This window comes from Phascolarctos cinereus, unplaced genomic scaffold (assembly GCF_003287225.1).
Source record: "Phascolarctos cinereus isolate Bilbo 61053 unplaced genomic scaffold, phaCin_HiC Scaffold_2;HRSCAF=192, whole genome shotgun sequence".
Taxonomy (NCBI): domain Eukaryota; kingdom Metazoa; phylum Chordata; class Mammalia; order Diprotodontia; family Phascolarctidae; genus Phascolarctos; species Phascolarctos cinereus.
In genome coordinates, this window is record NW_027555625.1 from 225,669,082 (window position 1) to 225,689,198 (window position 20,117).

At 42.3% G+C, this 20,117-nt stretch overlaps 1 protein-coding gene across 1 annotated transcript in view; it reads right to left on the bottom strand.

Moving 5' to 3' along the window:
- The window catches only part of FAM178B (family with sequence similarity 178 member B), a 169,347-nt gene that overhangs the window by 48,755 nt on the left and 100,475 nt on the right, over positions 1-20,117 (bottom strand). Inside the window, 4 exon segments of the mRNA XM_020984025.2 lie at positions 3,953-4,050; positions 4,518-4,694; positions 5,001-5,094; positions 19,575-19,707. Coding sequence (XP_020839684.2) covers positions 3,953-4,050; positions 4,518-4,694; positions 5,001-5,094; positions 19,575-19,707 — 502 coding nt within the window.

Consider the following 20,117-nt stretch of genomic DNA (forward strand, 5'->3'; position numbering starts at 1 on the left):
AGACAACATACACACATAGATGAAACAGTAACAATGAAAGGCAGTATAGAAGTAAGTGCCAAAATAATGTTACAGAAAATAGTTCAAAGATGGGGAAGTTCAATTTAAAGTTGGAGCAGTCAGAAAAGTCTTAGTGAAGTGGATTTGGAGCCTAAAATATAGTCTGTCAACAAGCATTTATTAAGTATCCCCTATGTACCAGGCACTGTGCTAAGTGCTGGAGACACATAGAGAGGCAAAAAACAGCCCTGCCCTCAAGAAGCTCACAGTCTAATAGGGGAGACAGCCTGCAAATAACTTTGTACAAACAAAGATACAGGATAAACTGGAAGTAAGATGTAGATGGATGAATGTTGTTCAGTCATGTCCGACTCTTTGTGACCCCATTTGGAATTTTCTTGGCAAAGATACTAGAGTAGTTTGCCATTTCCTTACCCAGCTCATTTTACAGATGAGGAAACTAGGGCAAATGAGGTTAAGTGACTTCCCCAGGGTCACACAGCTAGTACGAGTCTGCAGCTGAGTTTGAACTCAGGTCTTCCTGAGTCCAGGCCCAGTGCTCTATCCACTGTGCCACCTAGCTGCCCCAGATAGGTGGACAGAAAGGGAAAATTAATTACAAATGAGGGAAACACACATGTAAAGTCCCAAAATCCATAATGATTGCATGGCATGTTTGAATGACAGTGAGAAGTCTGGTTAGGCTAAAACACAGAGAATAAGAAGAAATGAGGTTGAATAGGTAGACTAGGGCCTTGAATATCAGATTTATCTCTCTTGGCAAATAGGGACTTCTCAGAGGCTTTTGTGCAGAAGGGGAGCAACACAAATAATAATGAACACTTGCATAGGACTTTAAAGTTTACAAACCACTTTATTTACATTTTGCCATTTGAGACTCACAACAATCTTGTAAAATGGGTATTAAAAGTATCATCCCACAGAAGTCTATCCTGCCCTACAGGAAAATAGAAGGGGAAGGGGATAAGAGAAGGGGAGAGAGATAGAAGAGAGGACAGAGTAGGGGAAGGGATATTCAGAATACATGACATCTTGGGGTGGGGGGAGGGGGGAGATGGGGTGAAAATTTGAAACTCAAAAACTTGTGGAAGGGAATGTTGAAAACTGAAAATAAATAAATTTATATTAAAAAAAAAATTGAACCACTTAACCAGCAAAGCACTTCCAGGGCTGTATCATAAAGAGATCATAAAAGTGGGGAAAGCACCCACATATACAAAAATATTGATAGCAGCTTTTTCTGTGGTGGCAAAGAATTGGAAATTGAAGGGATGCCCATCAATTGGGGAATGGCTGAACAAGGTTGGTATATGAATGTAATGGAATGCTATTGTGCTATAAGAAATGATGAGCGGGTGGACTTCAGAAAAACCTAGAAAGACTTGTGTGGTCTGATGCTGAGTGAAGTGAGTGGAACCAGGAGAACATTGTACACAGTAACAGCCACGTTGTGTGATGACTAATACTGATAGACTTAACCCTTCTCAGCGATACAAACATCTAAGACATCTCCAAAGGCCTCATGATGGAAAATGCTATCCACATCCAAAGAAGGAACTATGGAGTTTGAATATAGATCAAAGCATACCATTTGTTATTTTTTTTTCTTCTGTTGTGTTTTGTTTCCTCTTTCTGGTGGTTCCTCCTATTGGTTTTAATTCTTACTTACAACATCGCTAATGTGAAAATATGTTTAATAGGAATGTATTTGTGTAGCCTATATAAAACTCAAAAGCTTATGGATGTGTTTGTTGATAAATAAAAATAAATTAATTAAAAATTTAAAATTAAAAAAAAATAAATAAAACTGATGGTTGCAGAAAGAAAAAAAAAGTATCATCCCAGGGGCAGCTAGGTGGCGCAGTGGATAGAGCACTGGCCCTGGAGTCAGGAGGACCTGAGTTCAAATCCAGCCTCAGACACATAATACTTCCTAGCTGTCTGACTCTGGGCAAGTCACTTAACCCCTATTGCCTCACTAAAAAAAAAAGTATCATCCCCATTTAACAGGCAAGGAAATTAATGCTCAGAGATGTTAAATAACTTGCCCATTCTCATAACCAATACATGTCAGAGGGGATATTTGTACCCAATTCTTCTTGACCCCAAGACCAGCACTGTATCTCCTGTGTTACACCGTCTCTACTAAGACAGAAATGAATAGAGACAGTAGGTAGTAAACAGATGTCCTGTGGGTATCCAAAATATAGTATATTCAATGGTATTCATCATTTTCCTCCCTAAAGCCACCTCTCCTCCCAACTTCTCTACATCGGTTGATGGCACCACCACCCTTCTGGTCACTCAGGTTCAAAGCATCATCCTTGACTCTTCCTTCTCGTTCATCTCCTATATAGAAACAGTTTTATTAAATCCTATCAATGTTACCTCCAAACTGTCTCTCATGTCCCCTTCTTTATGCTCCTGTGAGCACCAAAGTTCAGTCCCTTAGCATCTCTAATTCCTCAGCCTGGTATTAAAGGTCCTCCTCAATCTGCCTCTAACCTATCTCTCCAGCTTAATTTCATATCACTTCCTTTTTACACATTTCTATGTTCTAGTCAAACTAGACTGCTGGATGTTCCCAGAGCTCAACTTTACATCTCTTGCTTTGATTCATTTGTTCAAGCTAGTCCCCCATGTCTAGATTGTAGCATGACAAGATAGAAAAAGGATTGGATGTAGAGTCAAAGGGTTCTAGATTTGACTTATGATCTACATAATCCTATTTAAAAAAAGTCACTTGACCACTCTGGGCCTGTTTCCTCATCTATAAAATAAAAGGTTTGGACTAAGTGACTTCCCAGGTCCCTGCTAAGGTGGAGTTCTAAAATCTCTGATCTCTGAATATACTCTCTCTTCAATTCCACTTATTGGAATCCTTGTCTTCCTTAACGATTCAACTCAGAGGCTGCTTCCTCAGTAGAACTTTCCTGGTTCCAGCCCCTTCTCCTGTTCCCCCCTCACTTGGTCATCTCTCTCTATTCAAATTTCCTTGCCTTTATTTTTCTGAAGACATGTTGTATTATCCCAGTAGAATATATGTTCCATGAGGACAGGGACTTTTTCATTTTTGTCCTTTATTCCCATTATTGCACACAACTATGTATTAGTACATAAGCTAGTATTTAATACAGTCATTGAATTGAAGTGAATTGAATTATTTCAGCTATTAAATGTGTATTGGTGTCACACCCATTGCTGTAGTACAAATGTGGACCCTGCTAGCAGCCAGGTGCTGAGCAGGCAGCTCAAAAGTCTGGACTTGCCTGATACTGTCTTTGCTTCAACAGGAAATCTGCTTTCTTTCACTCCTTGGGGACAGAGCTTCTAGGAGCCTAGCTCCTTCAAATGTAGAGTAGGCATTTTCCTTTGCAGAGAATGTAGGAAAGATGTTCCCCCACACACACCTTGCTCTTGACCTAAATTTGTAGGACTGGGATAGGCTTCCTTCACCTTAGGAACAACACTGTCTAGCAGTTCAGGGTGACTGCATCTGGTGACTTGTTCTATTCGTTCTTGGCACCTCTTGGTGACAAGTTAATTGCACTAATAGATCCAAGTTAAGCAATTTAGGTTTACTTATGGGCTCATCAGCTCATCCTCTTTTGAGTAACTTCTTTGTTTCTAAAATATATTCCCTTAATTTCTCAGGGACTTGGGGAATAAAGAGTAATTTCTTCCATGGGGATTTCTCCCACCTTTGAGAGAAGTAGAAAGAAAGACATAGGGCAAGAAGTACACTAGATTTAATCTTGTCCACACACACTAGACTTCGCCAGATGTACTCAAGCATACAACGCAGCTGACACAAGCAAGGATACACACACACCAGCACACTCTTGAGACCGTGGCCCCAATCTCAGAGCTTCACGGAGACCCTGAAGAGATGAAGTGTCTCACTGTGGAAATGGAGATGGAAAAAACGTACCTGCCACGGGTAGTAACATCCAGGACAAGCTGCACTGCAGCCAGCAGGTTGTGATGGTGATCAGACACCCAGCTCAACGTGCAGCACAGCTCCGGGAGCTGCCAAAAAAGGAAATGGTGATCAGCACGGATGGTGTGGAACACAGAGGCAACGCTGCTCTCTCTGCTTCACAAGAGCCTCAACCAAGGAACAAGCCAGATACTTTGGAAAGAACCATATGAACTCCAAGAACATAGCACTTGGGGGCAGGCTCATGAAGGCATTAGGATTACTGAGGTGGAAAATGAGGTAAAAGTTTTGGACAGAGACCCCGATTTCTTTTCAAAACCCTGAGGTCATTCACCTAAGAGAGCAACAGGAGATACTCTCCTTGGTTATTCATAAGTACTATTAACCCTCCCATGTAATAACACTCCCAACAAAAGAGTCAAGAAATTCTAGAGTAAGGAAAGTACTAGCAGCAGAGTACAGAGGGCTTTGAGGAGCAGGGACCAAAATGACAGATCTGAGTAGAATCATGGGGATCTCCAAGACAGCGCAGTGGGAGAGGCCTGTTATTACCTACCTTCTCTGGCCAGTCTTTAACATCCTCAAGTAATATGAGCAGGAGCTGCTGGAGGTCAGTACTGGGTAGCAGGCACAACTGTCTATCCAGACTGGCTCGGCATACCAGGTACATCAGGCTGAGCAGTTCCCCATCTGTGTAAGCGCTGGGTCGGGCCATGACACACAACGTCAGGAACTAGAGAGAGAGAAGTCACGTGGAAAGGGGGGTATCAGGAATGCCCAAGGAAAGAACAGTGCTGGTCTTAGGAGATTCAGTGGGAAAGTTTTGGCTATGGATTCTCTTTAGCAACACTGGCTGTGATTCAGGAGGAAGGAAGATTGAAAGAAGCCTGAGTCCCAAGTCACTTCATGGGGCAAGGCACTGGCTGAAAGATTTAAAAAAAAAAAAGAATTGGTTGCTAATATTCAGCGTTCGTTTGACCAGGCTGGGATAGGAAGAACCATATGGAAGAAAAGGGAGAACAGTTCTACCCAGACTAACCTTACAGATGTAGCTAAGGCTAGTTTCCAGCTCAGTCTCTGGTGTGGAACCTTTTTCCTTTCTTGAACCCATACCATCATCAGTCTCACCGACCCTAAAATGAGGCAACAACAAGAAATATGGGCAACAGAAATATGCAATGAGAAGGCAATAGGAACCTGAGACATGGAGAGGGTGAAGAGTCTTGTCCAAAACTATAGACTGAATTCAGAGACACATGAAAACTAAAACTCAGCTGTCCTGCGGTATAATTTTTTTTCATTAGAAAATACTGCCTCTAGCTTTTGTTTTCTATCTGGAATCCCACCTATTAATAACACAACGAACCATTCCCCCCGTCACCTTCCAATGACAGAAAAAAAAATTTCCCCCCATTTTGTGACCATCTGAATACCTTGAATACATTATTGTCTTTTCCTGTTAGAATCTGAAGATGATAGATTTAGAGCTAAAATGACCTTTAGGATCATCCTCCTTTTACAGCAGGGGAAAATGAGGCTCAGAACAGTTAACCAACTTGTTAAAACACATAAATAGTAAATATCAGAGCTAAGGTTTGGACCCAGATACTAAGACTCCAAATCCAAGGATCTCTCCATTGCATACCACCACCTCCCCACCTTGTAAAAAAAAAAAGGGTGGAGGGTATTCTATCTGTAGGTAATAAATCCTGATAACAGCAAGTATGGAGAATGAGAATAGCTCAGGTGTGCTGACCACAGCGCATGAGAGAAGTATAACTAGTTAAAGTCCTCTTTTCATATTTACTTCGAGGGGCTAGTTTGCTTTTGGTCTTTAGATTCAGACACTTGTAGTCGATCTTGAGCAAGTCACTAAATGTTTTCTCATCCGTAGAATGGGAATAATATACTGCCTGCCTCACCAACTTGTTGTAAATAAAGTACTTTGAAAACCCTGGGATAAAGGGCTGGCCTGAGAGTCAGCAAGACCTGGGGTCAAATCCTACCTCTGACTCCCACTGCTTGGCTGTGTGACCACAAGGACATCGCCTAACATCTCAGAGCCCCTGGAAGCTCTCAGACTCTAAGTAACAGATGAGTTGCTGACCCGCATCGGTGGAGGGGACTCTATCCCAAGAGTTTCCCATACCAATAAAATCACAAATTGAGGTGATCATAATTCTCAGAGGAGCCTTTCAGGACCCATGGGAGCTGGCAGCAGTGGCCTAATGTAGAGGGCCTGGGGGTGGGCTCAGCCACCCTTTCCTGATTTTAGCATTTATTAGGAACAGAAGAGGGACAAGGGTGGGACCTCAGAAAGAAAACTCTGGTGTCTGCTGGGTCTGGGTGGCACATCTGGGCTAAGTTGGGCTTATGCCCACATGCAAATATAGTATTGCAGGCATGTGCCTGTGTGGATCTCAACATGTGAGTGGGAATGGTCTGATATTTCTTGGTGTGTTTCTCAATTTGAACTTGCGTCATTATGCATATTTGCTGTAAATGTGACCTTTCTATAGTATTATTACAGAGGAATGAGGAATGTTGATAATGGGGGCTGATGAATATGCCTTTTCTACGTTTTTGTGGGGGTAGGATGAAGACAGTAGGCTACAAATATGACTAAATCTTTAAGTAAGGGGGGATATAATGACAACACTTTTCTTCAGGAAAAGAAATGCTGACCTTGAAGACTATGTGAGAGCCAGGAGGAGCAGCCAGCCCTCCCCAGCACTTTAGCCAAAGGCTATAAAATGAAACATTCATTAGGGTTCAATATGCTGGTTTTCTTTGGGAGCAGCACGCAGAGGGTTATAGTCTAACTGACGACAATGGATTTCTCTATTCCCTGCACTTCTGAGGAATCACTTGACTGAAACTTTGGCGTCTGTGGCTGCTATTCTGAGAATAAGAATCATCTGCTCCCAAGGGGCTCTTCCATAGCTCCCTGTGAGAAAGCATGGAGAACAGGGATTTCACAGCTGAACAACCCTCCTTCCCCACATGCATTCAGCTGGCTATTAGTAAGTCGACCTTTGCATTGTTCCCCTTCATGAACAAGGTGATTTCATCTATCCTATTTCACTTAATACCTGGCTAGAAGCTTTCAACATAGTGGGAGAGAAAGGAATGTTTTGATGGTCAGAGCTAGGCGTTCGCCCTGAACAAATCACATCCCTCCTTTGTGCCTCAGTTTCCACATGTGTTCTTCCCAACTGAGAAAAAAAAATCAGTTTCTCCATATAAAATTATCTGAGTTCTTTCAATGGAAGGGATTGTCGTTTTTGTTCAGTTGTGTCTGACCCTTTGTGACCCTATTTGGGGTTTTCTTGGCAAAGATACTGGAGTGGTTTGCCATTACCTTTTCCAGCTCATGTTACAGATGGGGAAACTGGGTTAAAGTGGCTCGCCCAGGGTCATATACCAAATGTCTGAGGCCAGATTTGAACTCAGGAAGATGAGCTTTCCTGATTCCAAGCCCAGTGCTCTATTCACTAGTCATCTAGCTGTCTGCAGTGGAAGTTAGTAGATAAAATATACTTAGTTCTAGCCCTCAATATAGATTACCTTAGTCCTCTTTTTAATTCAATAAACATTTAAGTGACTTGTGTGCAAAGCAATGCACTAAATGCTGAGGGAAGATAGCAAGTTTCAATATGATTTGGTCACTGCTTTTCTGGGGCTTACAAGGTAAGCAGACAGATAAAATATAATCACTAATAATTATAACTACAATATATATAACATCAGAAGTACATTAGAAAGCTATGTGAGGTAGGGAAGGAGCTAGCTCATTTCTGACAAGCTTCACTTGGGAGGAAGCATTTCAGTTGAGTTTTAAAGGATTCAACAGGTAAGAAGAGACACCGTGGAAATTATAGGCATAGAGAAAGGCATAAGCAAAGGCATGGAGGTTGGAAAGTACAAGGGACAGAGCAATCTAGTCTGGATCTTTTTTATCTGAATTTACTTCTCCAGCACAATATCGTGGAAAGACTGCTAGACTAGGAGTTCGGAGACAGCTGGGATCAAATCCTGCCTCTGGCACTGACTAGCTTTGTGACAATACATAACATATTTAGCTTCCTTAAGTCTCAGTTTTCTCCTAAGAAAAATAATAATTTTATAAGTTTTAGCTCTACTCAAATTTAACATCAAGAAATTAATAACAACACTATTTCTGAAGGCCCTACCTAAAACATCCAATGGCCTGAAGTGGGGGTGGGTCTCCTTTTGGTTTTGTTCAATTAGTGAGCCACTTTGCCAGGAGTCAGGCTGACTTGGGCTGTCCCTCGAAAGGCCGGAACAAAGCTATCCTGCCAGGAGGCAGTACTACACATCCCATAGGCAGGTGCTGCTAAATAAAACCAGGCCTGTCGATTTCAGCTCTGCACAACACATGGCAAAAGCCAATGCATGGGAGAAGAATCAATGCTGAGCTAATGGAAAAGAAGAAACAAACCTTACATGGATCAAATTACACTGTCCCCAAAACAGCCAGTCAGAAACAACTCTTCATGCTTGACAGAACACTCCTTTGATGTATTAATTGCCGTTTATTTATCCATTTAGCCTATTCAGCCCTGCTGCCCTTTCCAAGAGCCCAATGGATGAAAGCCTCTGACACCATGAGAACAGTGCTATGACCTGATGGTCAGAGTAGAGAGGAGGCTTTCACTGGGACTCAGACCAGTGCTTTGCATCAGCCTGGAGGTGCCCAGCTCTGTCTTTAATTCAGGGTAAGGACTGGGGGGCTCAAATTATTGACTATGATCTCTGGTGGGTTAATTCAGCCCTCACTCTCAAAACCTGATTATACACAAATAGCTTTCAGACTTATTTCACCCAAGTTCCTGTAGGTATCTGGTTCAATATGACATCTATGGCTTGTTAAGTTGTTTCACTCATGTCTGATTCTCAGTGACCCTATTTGGGGCTTTCTTGGCAAAATACTGGAGGGGTTTGCCATTTCCTTCTCCAGCTCATTTTACAGATGAGGAACTGAGGCAAACAAGGTTAAGTGACTTGTCCAGGGTCACACAGCTAGGCCAGATTTGAACTACAGTAAATGAGTCTTCCCAATTCTAAGCCCAGTATTCTATCCTCGGCGACACCTAGCTGCCTTCTATGACTGTATATATAGGCATAAATTAATATTGAGTGATCTCAGATAGCCCTCTCAGTTTTTACACTTCTCTCTACTTTAAGTCTCTGCTCTTCTCTTCCTTCCTTCCCACACTCCACATTTAATCCCTATTCATTCCCATCAAAGAAGGCTCTTTCTACTTTCTATTTTCACCCTGACCTTTCTCTTCAAAACAGCCTCCCTAGTCTTAAGGACACCTCCGTACACCAAACCAGCGACAAAAATCAGTGGCCAAGAGATCTGAACATTCTCATACAGGAAGTACTTTGTCTTCCTGATTGGGGAAAATCCCTCATTTCTGGATGATAAGTGCTATTCTCCATCATTTTAAAGTGGAAAATGGGCCAAAGAGAGAGGAAAAGGATTTGCCTGCTCAGAGTGACCTAGCAAAACAGTAACGCTGTCATCCAGACAGCTTCAGCATTCTGGTTTTCAAACCTCCAAATTATTGCAAGCATTAACTGTGCCCCACTTTGAAGGGGCTAAGAGTTAGTAAATGCAGGAAGCAAACTAAAGCGTGCTGAAGACAGAACTCATTGAGAAGGGACAGGAAAAGCCAGGCAGAAGAAAGTCCTTGGGAGAAAAACCGCTCTGAGGGCTGGCTCTGAAGCCTACAATTAACCAGGCCATTTAAAGCCACCTCGATTGGTTAGGGGGAGACACTAGCTAAAGATAAAGGCGCTGAGTGTATCCACCTGCAGAGTGTGTTAGCTGCTGCTGGGAGAGACATTCAAATGGATGAGGGTGATGGAGGGAGGGGGGGAATCTTGCAACCTGAGAATTCTATGCTTCTCTACTTTATTTAACTTCTATGTATTTCTTAATTCTTTAGTAAAACTTTTAAAACTCTGACCTTGCCTCAGCTGAATTAAGGGAAGGGTGCTGTGTATATGCTAAGTCCAGAGAGATACGGGCAATGTCGAGGTTTCATTGGAGGTCCCATTTGAGGCGGTAGGAGGCCGAAGAAGAGGAGGAAGGATCTCTCTGGGGAGAGGACTTTTGGTTTCAGTTGCCAAAGCTGCTCTGGGCCTTCCAAAGATACTTGTCCATGAAACCAAAGACAGCTTTTAGCCTAGAGTTGTTCACAGTTCCTCATATACTTACTAATGATGTCTCGAACCTCCATAGGGGAGATACTTAATCAGTCCACCCCATCTCTGCCAGACAGCCCCCTCCAACAAGAGCCATTTCTAGCTTCTCCCAGGATAATGAACCAGGGGAAGATTGCCCCCTGCTGATTCTTAGTCTCAGTAGGTTTTTCACAGACGTCTCCCATCTAGCTAGGCCCACAGGAGCATTGGGTATCTCTAAGCTGAATAGCCTGCCAACAACTCACTTAAATGAGACAGAAGAGGGAAACCTTCATAGAGCCCAGGTCCCACTGGGACTGTTAATCTCTCTCTTTCCATAAGACCCAAGGGAAGATACCAAATTATTCTAAATGATTCTTAAAATACCTATTTTTTTTTCTGATTCCAAAGAGATGATGTGTTAAGCCTCCAATACATCCAAAACCTTGATAGCAAAGTTATCTACTAAAAAAAGTTAGTTCCCACAAGTCTCCTACAGAACCCAGTAGAAAGACAACTCCTGGTTGTAGTCTTCAGTCAAGTCTGAAATCATGCATTTTCACCCCATTCCATCTCAACAGACTTTATCTTAAAACATGACTCAAGGTTCCAAATCCAAAAAAATAAAAAGAAAGAAAGTAGAAAATTATTGGTCCCCTGAAACTCTGACAATTGCTTCTGATTCTAAGGCAATAGGGTTCCAACTGCTTCCTTCTATGGAGAAAAGCCAAGCACAATCTGTCTTAAGAAATAATACTAGAGCTTATATTCTAAAACAGCCATCCCATTCACCCCAAAATTTAACATGACACCTGTGGAAAGCTATAGCTCTGACACTCAGAGTACAGGTATCCATCAGACCTAGTCCCCTGCTTCCTCCAAAGATAGGAAATTTGTAACACAGAAGAATAGGCATAAAGCTAGTGAGCCTTAAAGCTACCTAGAAGGGGGGGGAAATTAGCGGTCTTTATAGAGAGGAAAGCTAACCGGACTGTCGACACCTCCCTCCACTTCTCTACTTATCATCTGACACTCATCACAGAAGCTAAAAGCAGCCCATCTGATAGCTGCCGGCTCCACTCCCTGTCCCAATGCTATCTCCCACCTTGCATTTGTTTTTTTCTGTATGTGATTCTCTCTCCTACCCAACCAGACAGTGTGATTAAAGTTCTAAGTTGGGGAAGTGGAAAGAAGCTTATTACACTAGATCTGGAACTTAGAGGAAAGAGAAAGGGGCAGGATCTTTGCAGGCTGGCACAAGTGTAGGTTATTTATAGCTACAACAGAATGTGGTAAAGTTTAGTTTGGCACCAAATTACTCAATATAACTTGGGAGCAGATAGTGGGAGTTCAAATTCGTGTTCTTAGCATAATTCTATCTTTCTGTTGATGCTCATTCATCCATTACATGTAACAAAGGCCTGAGGCACCAATGGCCTTGGTCTCAATTAATCATGATCAGTGCAAAACCCTACCCATGGTGTATAGGCAGGTATTCACTGCCCACCGGGGTTTTACAAAATCTAGCTGCATCTCCCACTGACCCAAAGGGTGTCAAGAAATATGTCTAATCATTTTCAAAACTCAAAAAAATATTCACTATAGTGTGAAAATTATATAGAGCACTTTTAGGAAAGAGTGTGTCAAATATCCAAACAAAATAAGGCATTACCACTCAAATAAATTTGGAATCACTGCTCTAGCAAATGTAAAGACCCTGGGTACTAATTTACCAAAGCTGATTTTGAGAAAAGATTCTCACACTGTATAAGAACTCTGGATGAGTTTCTAGCAGCCCTAAAGATGAGCCCTGGGCACTATGGAGCTGGCAACATCATGGTTCTCTATCATTTGAAGGACAACTTCCACTTCAAGCTATCAAGCTATTTTGTGCCTTCCACAAAATGACAGGGTGGCATCCTTCATCCTTGGGGCTCCAGGTGGCTGAAATTTCCTCAGAAATTACAAGAAATTTGTGGTGGGGTTCTAAAGGATATTTCAAAGCTCCAAGATGGGAGAGCAGACTGGGATGCTTTAGCAATATGGGGTTTTATGAGACAGAACTCAGAAAACACACAGCAGTCCCATCAGCTATTATATGATTCTGATCCTCCAAATGAGTATGTGATGAATTGAACCCACGATCATAGAACCTACAGTCCGTTACCTTAACCAATCTTCTGTGTCTCTACCTATCCTAATTTACAGACCTGCTTATATCAAAGTACTAGATCCCTCACTTCAATCCTGAAGACCAGAAATAGACATGGAAGATCCCACACCTGTCTTGGGCTATACAGAATATTAAGTAACAGGGTTTAAGGACTAAATTAAACCTTATTTAAGAGGGTTTAAGGGATGAATGTCACTCCATCTCCCATCTCTCTGCACTTCCACTGGGGGTGCTCTTCTTCCTCACCTCTCCCTCTTAGTTTCCAAAGTTTCCTTCAAAGAGTCAGCTCCTATCTCACCTTTTGGAGGATTTTCCTGGTCTCCTTAGCTGCCCATGCCAATCACTTTTATCTGCACAGTACTGACTTCTAAGTTCCTTGTTATTTACATGTTGTCTTTTCCATTAGAAGTATACTCCTTGAGGGCAAGGTTTTGCTTTGTTTTAGGGTTTCGGTTTTTTTCTTTTGTTTTGTGTTTTTTTTTTCTGGCCTTTCTTTGTACCCTAAGAGCTTAGCACAATATCTGGCACATAGTAAATGCTTAATGCTTGATATTTAACCACATATCTTTGTTGGGGGTGGGATAGATAAAACTGAGACAATCAGATCAGATTGCCCTGAGATCCCACCTAGATTTAGAACTGGAACAGCCCTTACAAACCCTGTAGTCCAACTCCTTTATTTTACCAAGGCCCAGGAAAGTCAAGTGACTTACGCACTGTCACACAGATCCAAATCTAGCTCTTTTCTTATTATAGTACTTGCCTCTTCTCCAAGCTCCCATCGACATGTTCTTCCCCTTGCCCCTCTAGTTGAGTGTCCCAATTCCAAAATCTCTAAAATGAAAGCTAATTCTTCCATGGAAAGCTGAGATTAGAAATCTCTTCTCATACTATAAACACTGCCCTTATAATAATCTTAGAATAATTTATAGCTCTTCCTATACGATAGCAGAAGAGAACTGAGCCAACACTTCTTCAGGAGTTATGTTCACCCCCTATTAAGAAATAAGAAGTCACTTTGAACCTTTACTGTATAGTCCATGGATGGCCACTAAGAAAGACATAGGTCATATATGTATAGCCAGGGCTTCTGCATCACTTTTTTATTTCTGTGGAGAACAGGAGATCCAGAAAATTTCTAAAGAGTGAGACAAAATAAAATTGAAGACATGCCACCAGAAGTGAGATGGCTCTGATCCTTTTTTTCTGGGAAAGAGAGCATACTGCTGAAACTGTACAGCTCTGAGTTCCCTCTGGCAGGAAAACATGAGATAAGACAGAGGAGGAAAACTTGTCTTAGACTGCAGGATCTGGAGCTGACTACTTCTCTTCCTTCCATTGACCCTGAAGAGGGATTTTCTGGTGACCTTGGGGGTAACAGGCAATGAGTACCTGCAGCTAATGGATTCAGACAACTGAGTTTCCATGAGAAAAAGAGGGGTAGCCTGGGCTGCTGCTGCAGTAATAGGTGCTCCAGCTGCTGCTGCTGCTGTTGCTGCTGTGGACAAAAACTTGACTAGCTGGTGGGTGAGATAATCAGAGTCTAGTAGTGAGGGAGAGTTTTCCCTCTGAGATTATTTCCAATTTATCCTATCTATATCTTGTTTGTTCATAGCTGTTTGCCTGTTGTCTCTCCCATTAGACTATGAACTTCCTTTAAGGTAGGGGCTGTTTTTGACTTTCTTTACATCCCCAGCAGTTAACAGTATGCCCGGCACATAGAAGGCACATAATACTTGCTTGCTGAGCTGAAATGGTTTGATTTGATATGGGGATCGGTTGTTGTCCTTCATTCTCAAAGAGGACCAAAAATGACATCACCATGTTGGAGTCGAGGTACAGTGTGTCTGACTGTGGCTGTTCAGCCCAGTACAAGCCTGGAAGGCTCTAGCATGATCAGGCAAAAATAATCTTTGTGAACGTGTGTAGTGGAGCTGTCTCTAAAAGCCACTACAGTTCTGTGTTGCTCATGGAGCACAGTGCCTTCTTTGATGCAGGGACATCATACTGGGTGGTTTTTTGCCAGTGTCTCCCACGTCATGCAATCAATTCCAACGTTCTTCAGAGAGACCTTGAGAGTGTCTTTGTGTCAGTTCTTCTGACCACAATGTGAGTGCCTGCCTTGCATGAGTTCTCCATAAAACAGTCTTTTAGATAAACATATGGTTGGCATTCAAGCAATGTGGCCAGCCCATTAGAGTTGCACTCTCTGCAGTACAGTTTGAATGGCTGGCAGTTTAGCTCAAGAAAGCACATCAGTGTCCAGTATTTTATACTGTCAGATAATCTTCAGAATCTTCCTAAGACAGTTCAAATGAAAGTGATTCATTTTCTTGCCATAATGCTGGCATACTGCCCAGGTTTCACAGGCATACAATAATGAAGTCAGCACAATGGCTCTGTAGATCTTCAGTTTGGTAGGCAGTCTAATACCTCTTTTCTCCCACACTTTCCTTTGGAGCCTCCCAAACACTGACCTAGCTCTGACAATGCATGAGTCAACCTCAGCATCTATGCGTACATCCCTGGAAAATATACGGCCAAGGTAAGTGAATGCACAGTATTCAAGATTTCTCCATTTGCTGTAACCAATGGTTCCACGAATGGATGATACAGTGCTGGCTGGTGGAGAATCTCTGCTTTCTTGCTGTTAATTGTTAGGCCAAAATTAGCACAAGCAGCAGAGGATCAATCCATACTTTGTTGCGTCTCAGCTTCAGAGATTGCATTGAATGCGTAATCATCTGCAAACAAAAAAATCACACACCAATTCTCCCTCCACTTTAGTCTTGGCTTGTAGTCTTCTCAAGTTAAATAATTTACCATCGGTGCAGTAGCCGACCTTGATGCCATTTTCGTCCTTGTTGAAGGCGTCTGACAACAGTGGTGAAAACATCATGCTAAAAAGCGTGGGTACAAGCACATAGCCTTGTTTCACTCCATTGGTGACTAGGAAAGCACAAGAGCATCATCCATTATTCAGAATCTGTGCAAGCGTGCCATCACGAAATTGACATACAATACTGATGAACTTCTCTGGGCAACCAAATTTTGACAGAATTTTCCAAAAGCCCTGGTGACTACCGGGATCGAAGGCCTTGGTCACGTTGACAAATGTTGTGTACAGACCTCTCTCCTGCTCCTGGCATTTCTCCTGGAGTTGTCAGGCCACAAATACCATATCAACCATTCCTCAGACCTTTCTGAAGCCACACTGACTCTCAGGTAAATGACCATCTTCCAGGTGAAGGATCAGCTTATTAAAGAGGACTCTCGCAAGAATCTTGCCAGTAATGACTAAGAGAGATCCCCCCCACCCCATGAATGTCACAGGACAATCTATTTCTTTTTCCTTTATAGAGATGGACAATGGGGACATCCTTGAACTCCTGGGAGATAACCTCTTCTTGCCATGTAACCTAGAAAATTTCAGTCAGTTTTTGTATGAGAAATGAACCCCCTGACTTGTAAATCTCATCTGGAATAGAATCGGCACCAGGTGCTTTGCCATATGAGAGGAGCCTAATGGCATTGAACTCTTCTTCGGATGGAAGTTTAGCTAGAGAGGGATAGACTTTAACTTGAGGTATACAGTCAATAGCTTCAGTATTGATTAATAATGGTCTGTTGAAGATGCTATGGAAGTGTTCAGCCCATCTCTCCAGGATCATGTCCTTATCATTAATCAACGTGGCTTCATTAGCACTGAGTAGCTGAGATGCACCATAGGTGTCTTTGGCCATAAATAGCCTTCAGGGCATCATAAAAGCTCTTTGGATTGTTACTATCAGCGTAAAACTGGATTTCATCTGCCTTCTTACTGAGCCAATAATCCTGCATCTCTCTAAGCTTTGTTTGCACTTTACTCTTGATGGAATTAAATGCTGCCTTCTTAGAGATGGATGAATTATCCTGCTGGTAAACCCTGTGGAGTTCTCGTTTTTTATTTAGTAGCTTGTGAATTTCCCCATCATTTTTATTAAACCAATATTGATGTTTGCCAGTGTACTGGCCCAGACAAGTAAATGCAGCGCTGTACACCAAATTTCTGAAAGCTGCCCACTCTTTTTCTCATCCACTGTTGCCAACTCTGTGTTGGGCTCAGTGTTTCCTCCAAGTTAGCGACAAACTGTTCCCACTTGGAGAAGCACCTTAATCTGAGGACATTAAATCACCTGGTAGTCACTTTGCCTTGGAGCTGCTGCTTTTGTCAGATGTGAATATTTAGCTTGGAGACTATAAGTCTGTAACCAGTCCAGCATTCTGGGCCACACATTGCCTTCATCACTCTCACATCTTGTCTCTCCTCCTTACAATGACATAGTCTATTAAATGTCAATGTTTGTTGCCAGAGTGCATCCATGAAGTTTTATTATGTTTAGGTAAACAGAAGACGGTGTTGGTGATGAGAAGGTCATGAGATGCACAAGTCTTCAATAGTAAGTGATTGTTGCTCTTTCTGATTCCATTCCTCCCCAAGACTCCCTGCTACATCTGGTAGTCTGTGCCTATCCTTGAATTAAAGTCACCTCGAATTATAAACTTGTCCTCTTTTGCCACACTGATGATGAGGGTCTCTAGGTCTTCATAAAATTTTTCTTTAGCCTCATCAGGGTTCATCATAATGAAGCATAAGCACTAACAATGGTGGCATAGAGCTTCCCTGCAAGTAGCAATTGCATTGTTATCAGCCTGTTGTTCACTCCTTTTGGTAGGCAGACAAGCACGTTGACTAGTTTTGATTCTAAAACCTATGCAAGCTTAATGGCGCTCCCCTTCATAGCAGCCACTCAAGAAAAGTACTTATCCCAGCTTCAATAAGCTGGCCTTCATTTGCCAGCCTTGTTTTGCTCAGGGCTGCTATCTGGATGCGACACCTGCTGAGTTCTTTTGCAACTAGAGCTGTTCATCTTTTGAGTCTACTGGATTTCATGTTGCCCATAAGCCTTCGCATATTCCATGTACTGATGGTGAGTGGAATGATCTTTGCAAAAGTTTTTATACATCTTTTTGTGTTTCAACCATAGGTGGGATCCCTGCCTGCCATGGTAAGCAGGACAGGGTTGGGTAAAGCAGACAATTTTTAGGGTGTCTTTTCTAGACCCTTCCTCACACCAAGAAGTGAGCTGTGTGGACCTTAAAAAAAGGCTGCTCAGACACCCAGGGGGCTGCCGAATTCCACCAAGGCTTTCACTGAGATGACCCTATGGCCTGAGCCACCTGTGTACAGGGTTGTGACTACAACTCTCAGTGTATCTATACCTGCTACTTCATCACCTGCCTGTTACCACAGGACTTTGCCACAGGGAAAAATGGTAAAACAGTATGGGTGATATGTTTTGATTCATGCATAAATTGGATTTAAGTGAGGCAGAGTTGCAAAAAGTTGGACTCACTTTCTCTTCCAGAGTCATCAAAGTCCAATGGCAAGACAAAGTCAAGATGACTGGTGATAGCTCAGGACACAGTGGATGATCTTAGTGTCTTCAGTGTCTAACCAAGCTCTAAGTGCTCTACAGCACCTACTTCAGCCTCCTTCATGGTGGCTGGAACAAATTGTTCTCATCCATCCATTCTGCTGGGGGACGCTGGGGGAAGTCTTCACGTGCTTGGGGTAGACACCCCCCCTAATTCACTGAAGAATTTCCTCGGTTACCCTCAACCTGATTTAGCCTATCTGACAGACTGTGGCCCCTGCACATGCTGAAGCTTCTTGGAGCCACAAGTGAGTGTTGGGTGAATCAGGTGGACACCAAAGGTAGAAAGCAGCCCTGAAAAGGGCTCAGCAGCCCTCACACCAGAGATCCTGGTCTTCCCTGAACACACCCTACACCCCAATATGGAGATAAGGACCATAAGGAGAGAGGTTCCCAACCTGCAGAGACTGACAGCTATTAGTGACTCTCATTGGGCTGGCGAGCTGAGGGAGGAGATTGAGTCCTGTCACCCTTTTTCCCACTTTCCCTTATTTCTTGTGTGTTGTCTGAGATGAGGGCAGAAAGCCCCTTTCCTTACTTTTTTTCTACAAGTTTTGGGTTTAGACAGTTCAAGAATGCTCCTACTCATTCCTGAAGAAATGGAAGCCAAGTGGGAGAAGGTTTGGTTCTAGCTAGAGACCTATGTCTATTTAGGAGCATTTGATCTATTTCCTTTCACTTCATGCCATATATAGTAAACTATCTTAACAAATAATAATAATAATAACTAGCATTTATGTAGTGCTTACTATGTGCCAATCACTGTGCTAAGCACTTTACAATTGTCTCATTTGATCCTCACAACACCGTAAGGTAGGCGATATCGTTTATCCCCATTTTACACATAATGCTAAGACCGAATCTGTGAATGTTGGGAAACATGACCTGAGAAAGGAGAGTCCAGAGATACAGGATTGAGGCTCATGAGCTATGTACAAAGCATAGAGTTTATATTTTCATATTCCAAGTGATAGCTCAGTTCATCCCCTAAATTAATTCTCGACATGGCTAACAGAGATAGAATGAAACTTCTAGGTCCCGCTACTAAAGCCATGAACTTAACAGCAGAAAAAGCAGTCTAGGTACCTGCAAACTTAGCCAGCAGCAGGGAGAGAGACTGCAGTTGTTGTCACTGTTGTTTTCAGAAGACAAATAAACAAAAACTTGTCCACACAAGGCACAGAGACACTGACAGAACCACCAGGCTAGTGGCTCATGTAAAACAAAGTCATTCAGTAGGCAACTCAGACCCTGCACTCCCTTAGCTGGATAATACAGTAACACGCTGCCTTCCATAAGTAGAAGGCAGAACAGAAGGCAGCACTCCAAACCACACAAGCAGATTTGGACTGCTGTGCTACAGATGTCATACATGATTTCTGCAATGTTACAAGAATCTTGGACATAGCTGCCAAATTTATCTTTCTTTAGCATTGTTTTGAACACACTGCTATATGTAGCTATATTTAGTTGAACACATTACTGTATATCACACTATTTAAGTATATATACTATGCTTATAGGTTTCTGCTTTATATTCATAGGTATTTACTGGTGTTTGTTCTCTTGTTAGACTTTTAGTCCCTCAGGTGGGTGCTGTCTGCTCTACCTTTTGTATTTCAGTATAGACGTTACTATAGTACTGTGCCAGAGTTTGAGTTCAAAAAATGCTGAATAAATGGCACTAATTGATAAAGCTCTCCACCAAGTCAAGATTTCCTAAAGTTCATGAAGAGGAAACGCTTACCTCTCATCATGGACAGAGGGCTTCAGCTGAAGAGAGGCTTTGGGATACAAGTTAGAGCCTCTTGCTCCCAGGCTCTGGAAAGCCATGATAATTTCTTGTAGTTTTGGGCACCACACATGGGTGTTATCTCCACCTGTTAAGTCAAAGTCAAAGGTCATAGGGCATCAGGTTAGGTAAATAAGAGAAGACCCTTGGGGGGAAAAAAAGGTTAAAGAATGTTATTGCTAGCATTTTCGGAAGTTTTTATGAATTCAGGATTCCTTGATCCCTTAATAGACACATATCCAAGGAGAGCAAAGACAAAAAGAAACGGCACATATACACCAAAATAGGGACAGCATCATTTTTTTGTGGCCAAAAAAACAAACAAAGACTAGCAATAAAGTAGGTGCCCATCGTTTGGTTGGTGCATGAAAAAGAAACTCACATATGAATTTAATAGAATAGTATTGTGTCATAAGAAATGAAGAATATGAGGAAATCAGAGAAACATGGGACAGCTTACTAGAAATCATGAAGAAAGGCATAACAATGGGAATGAAG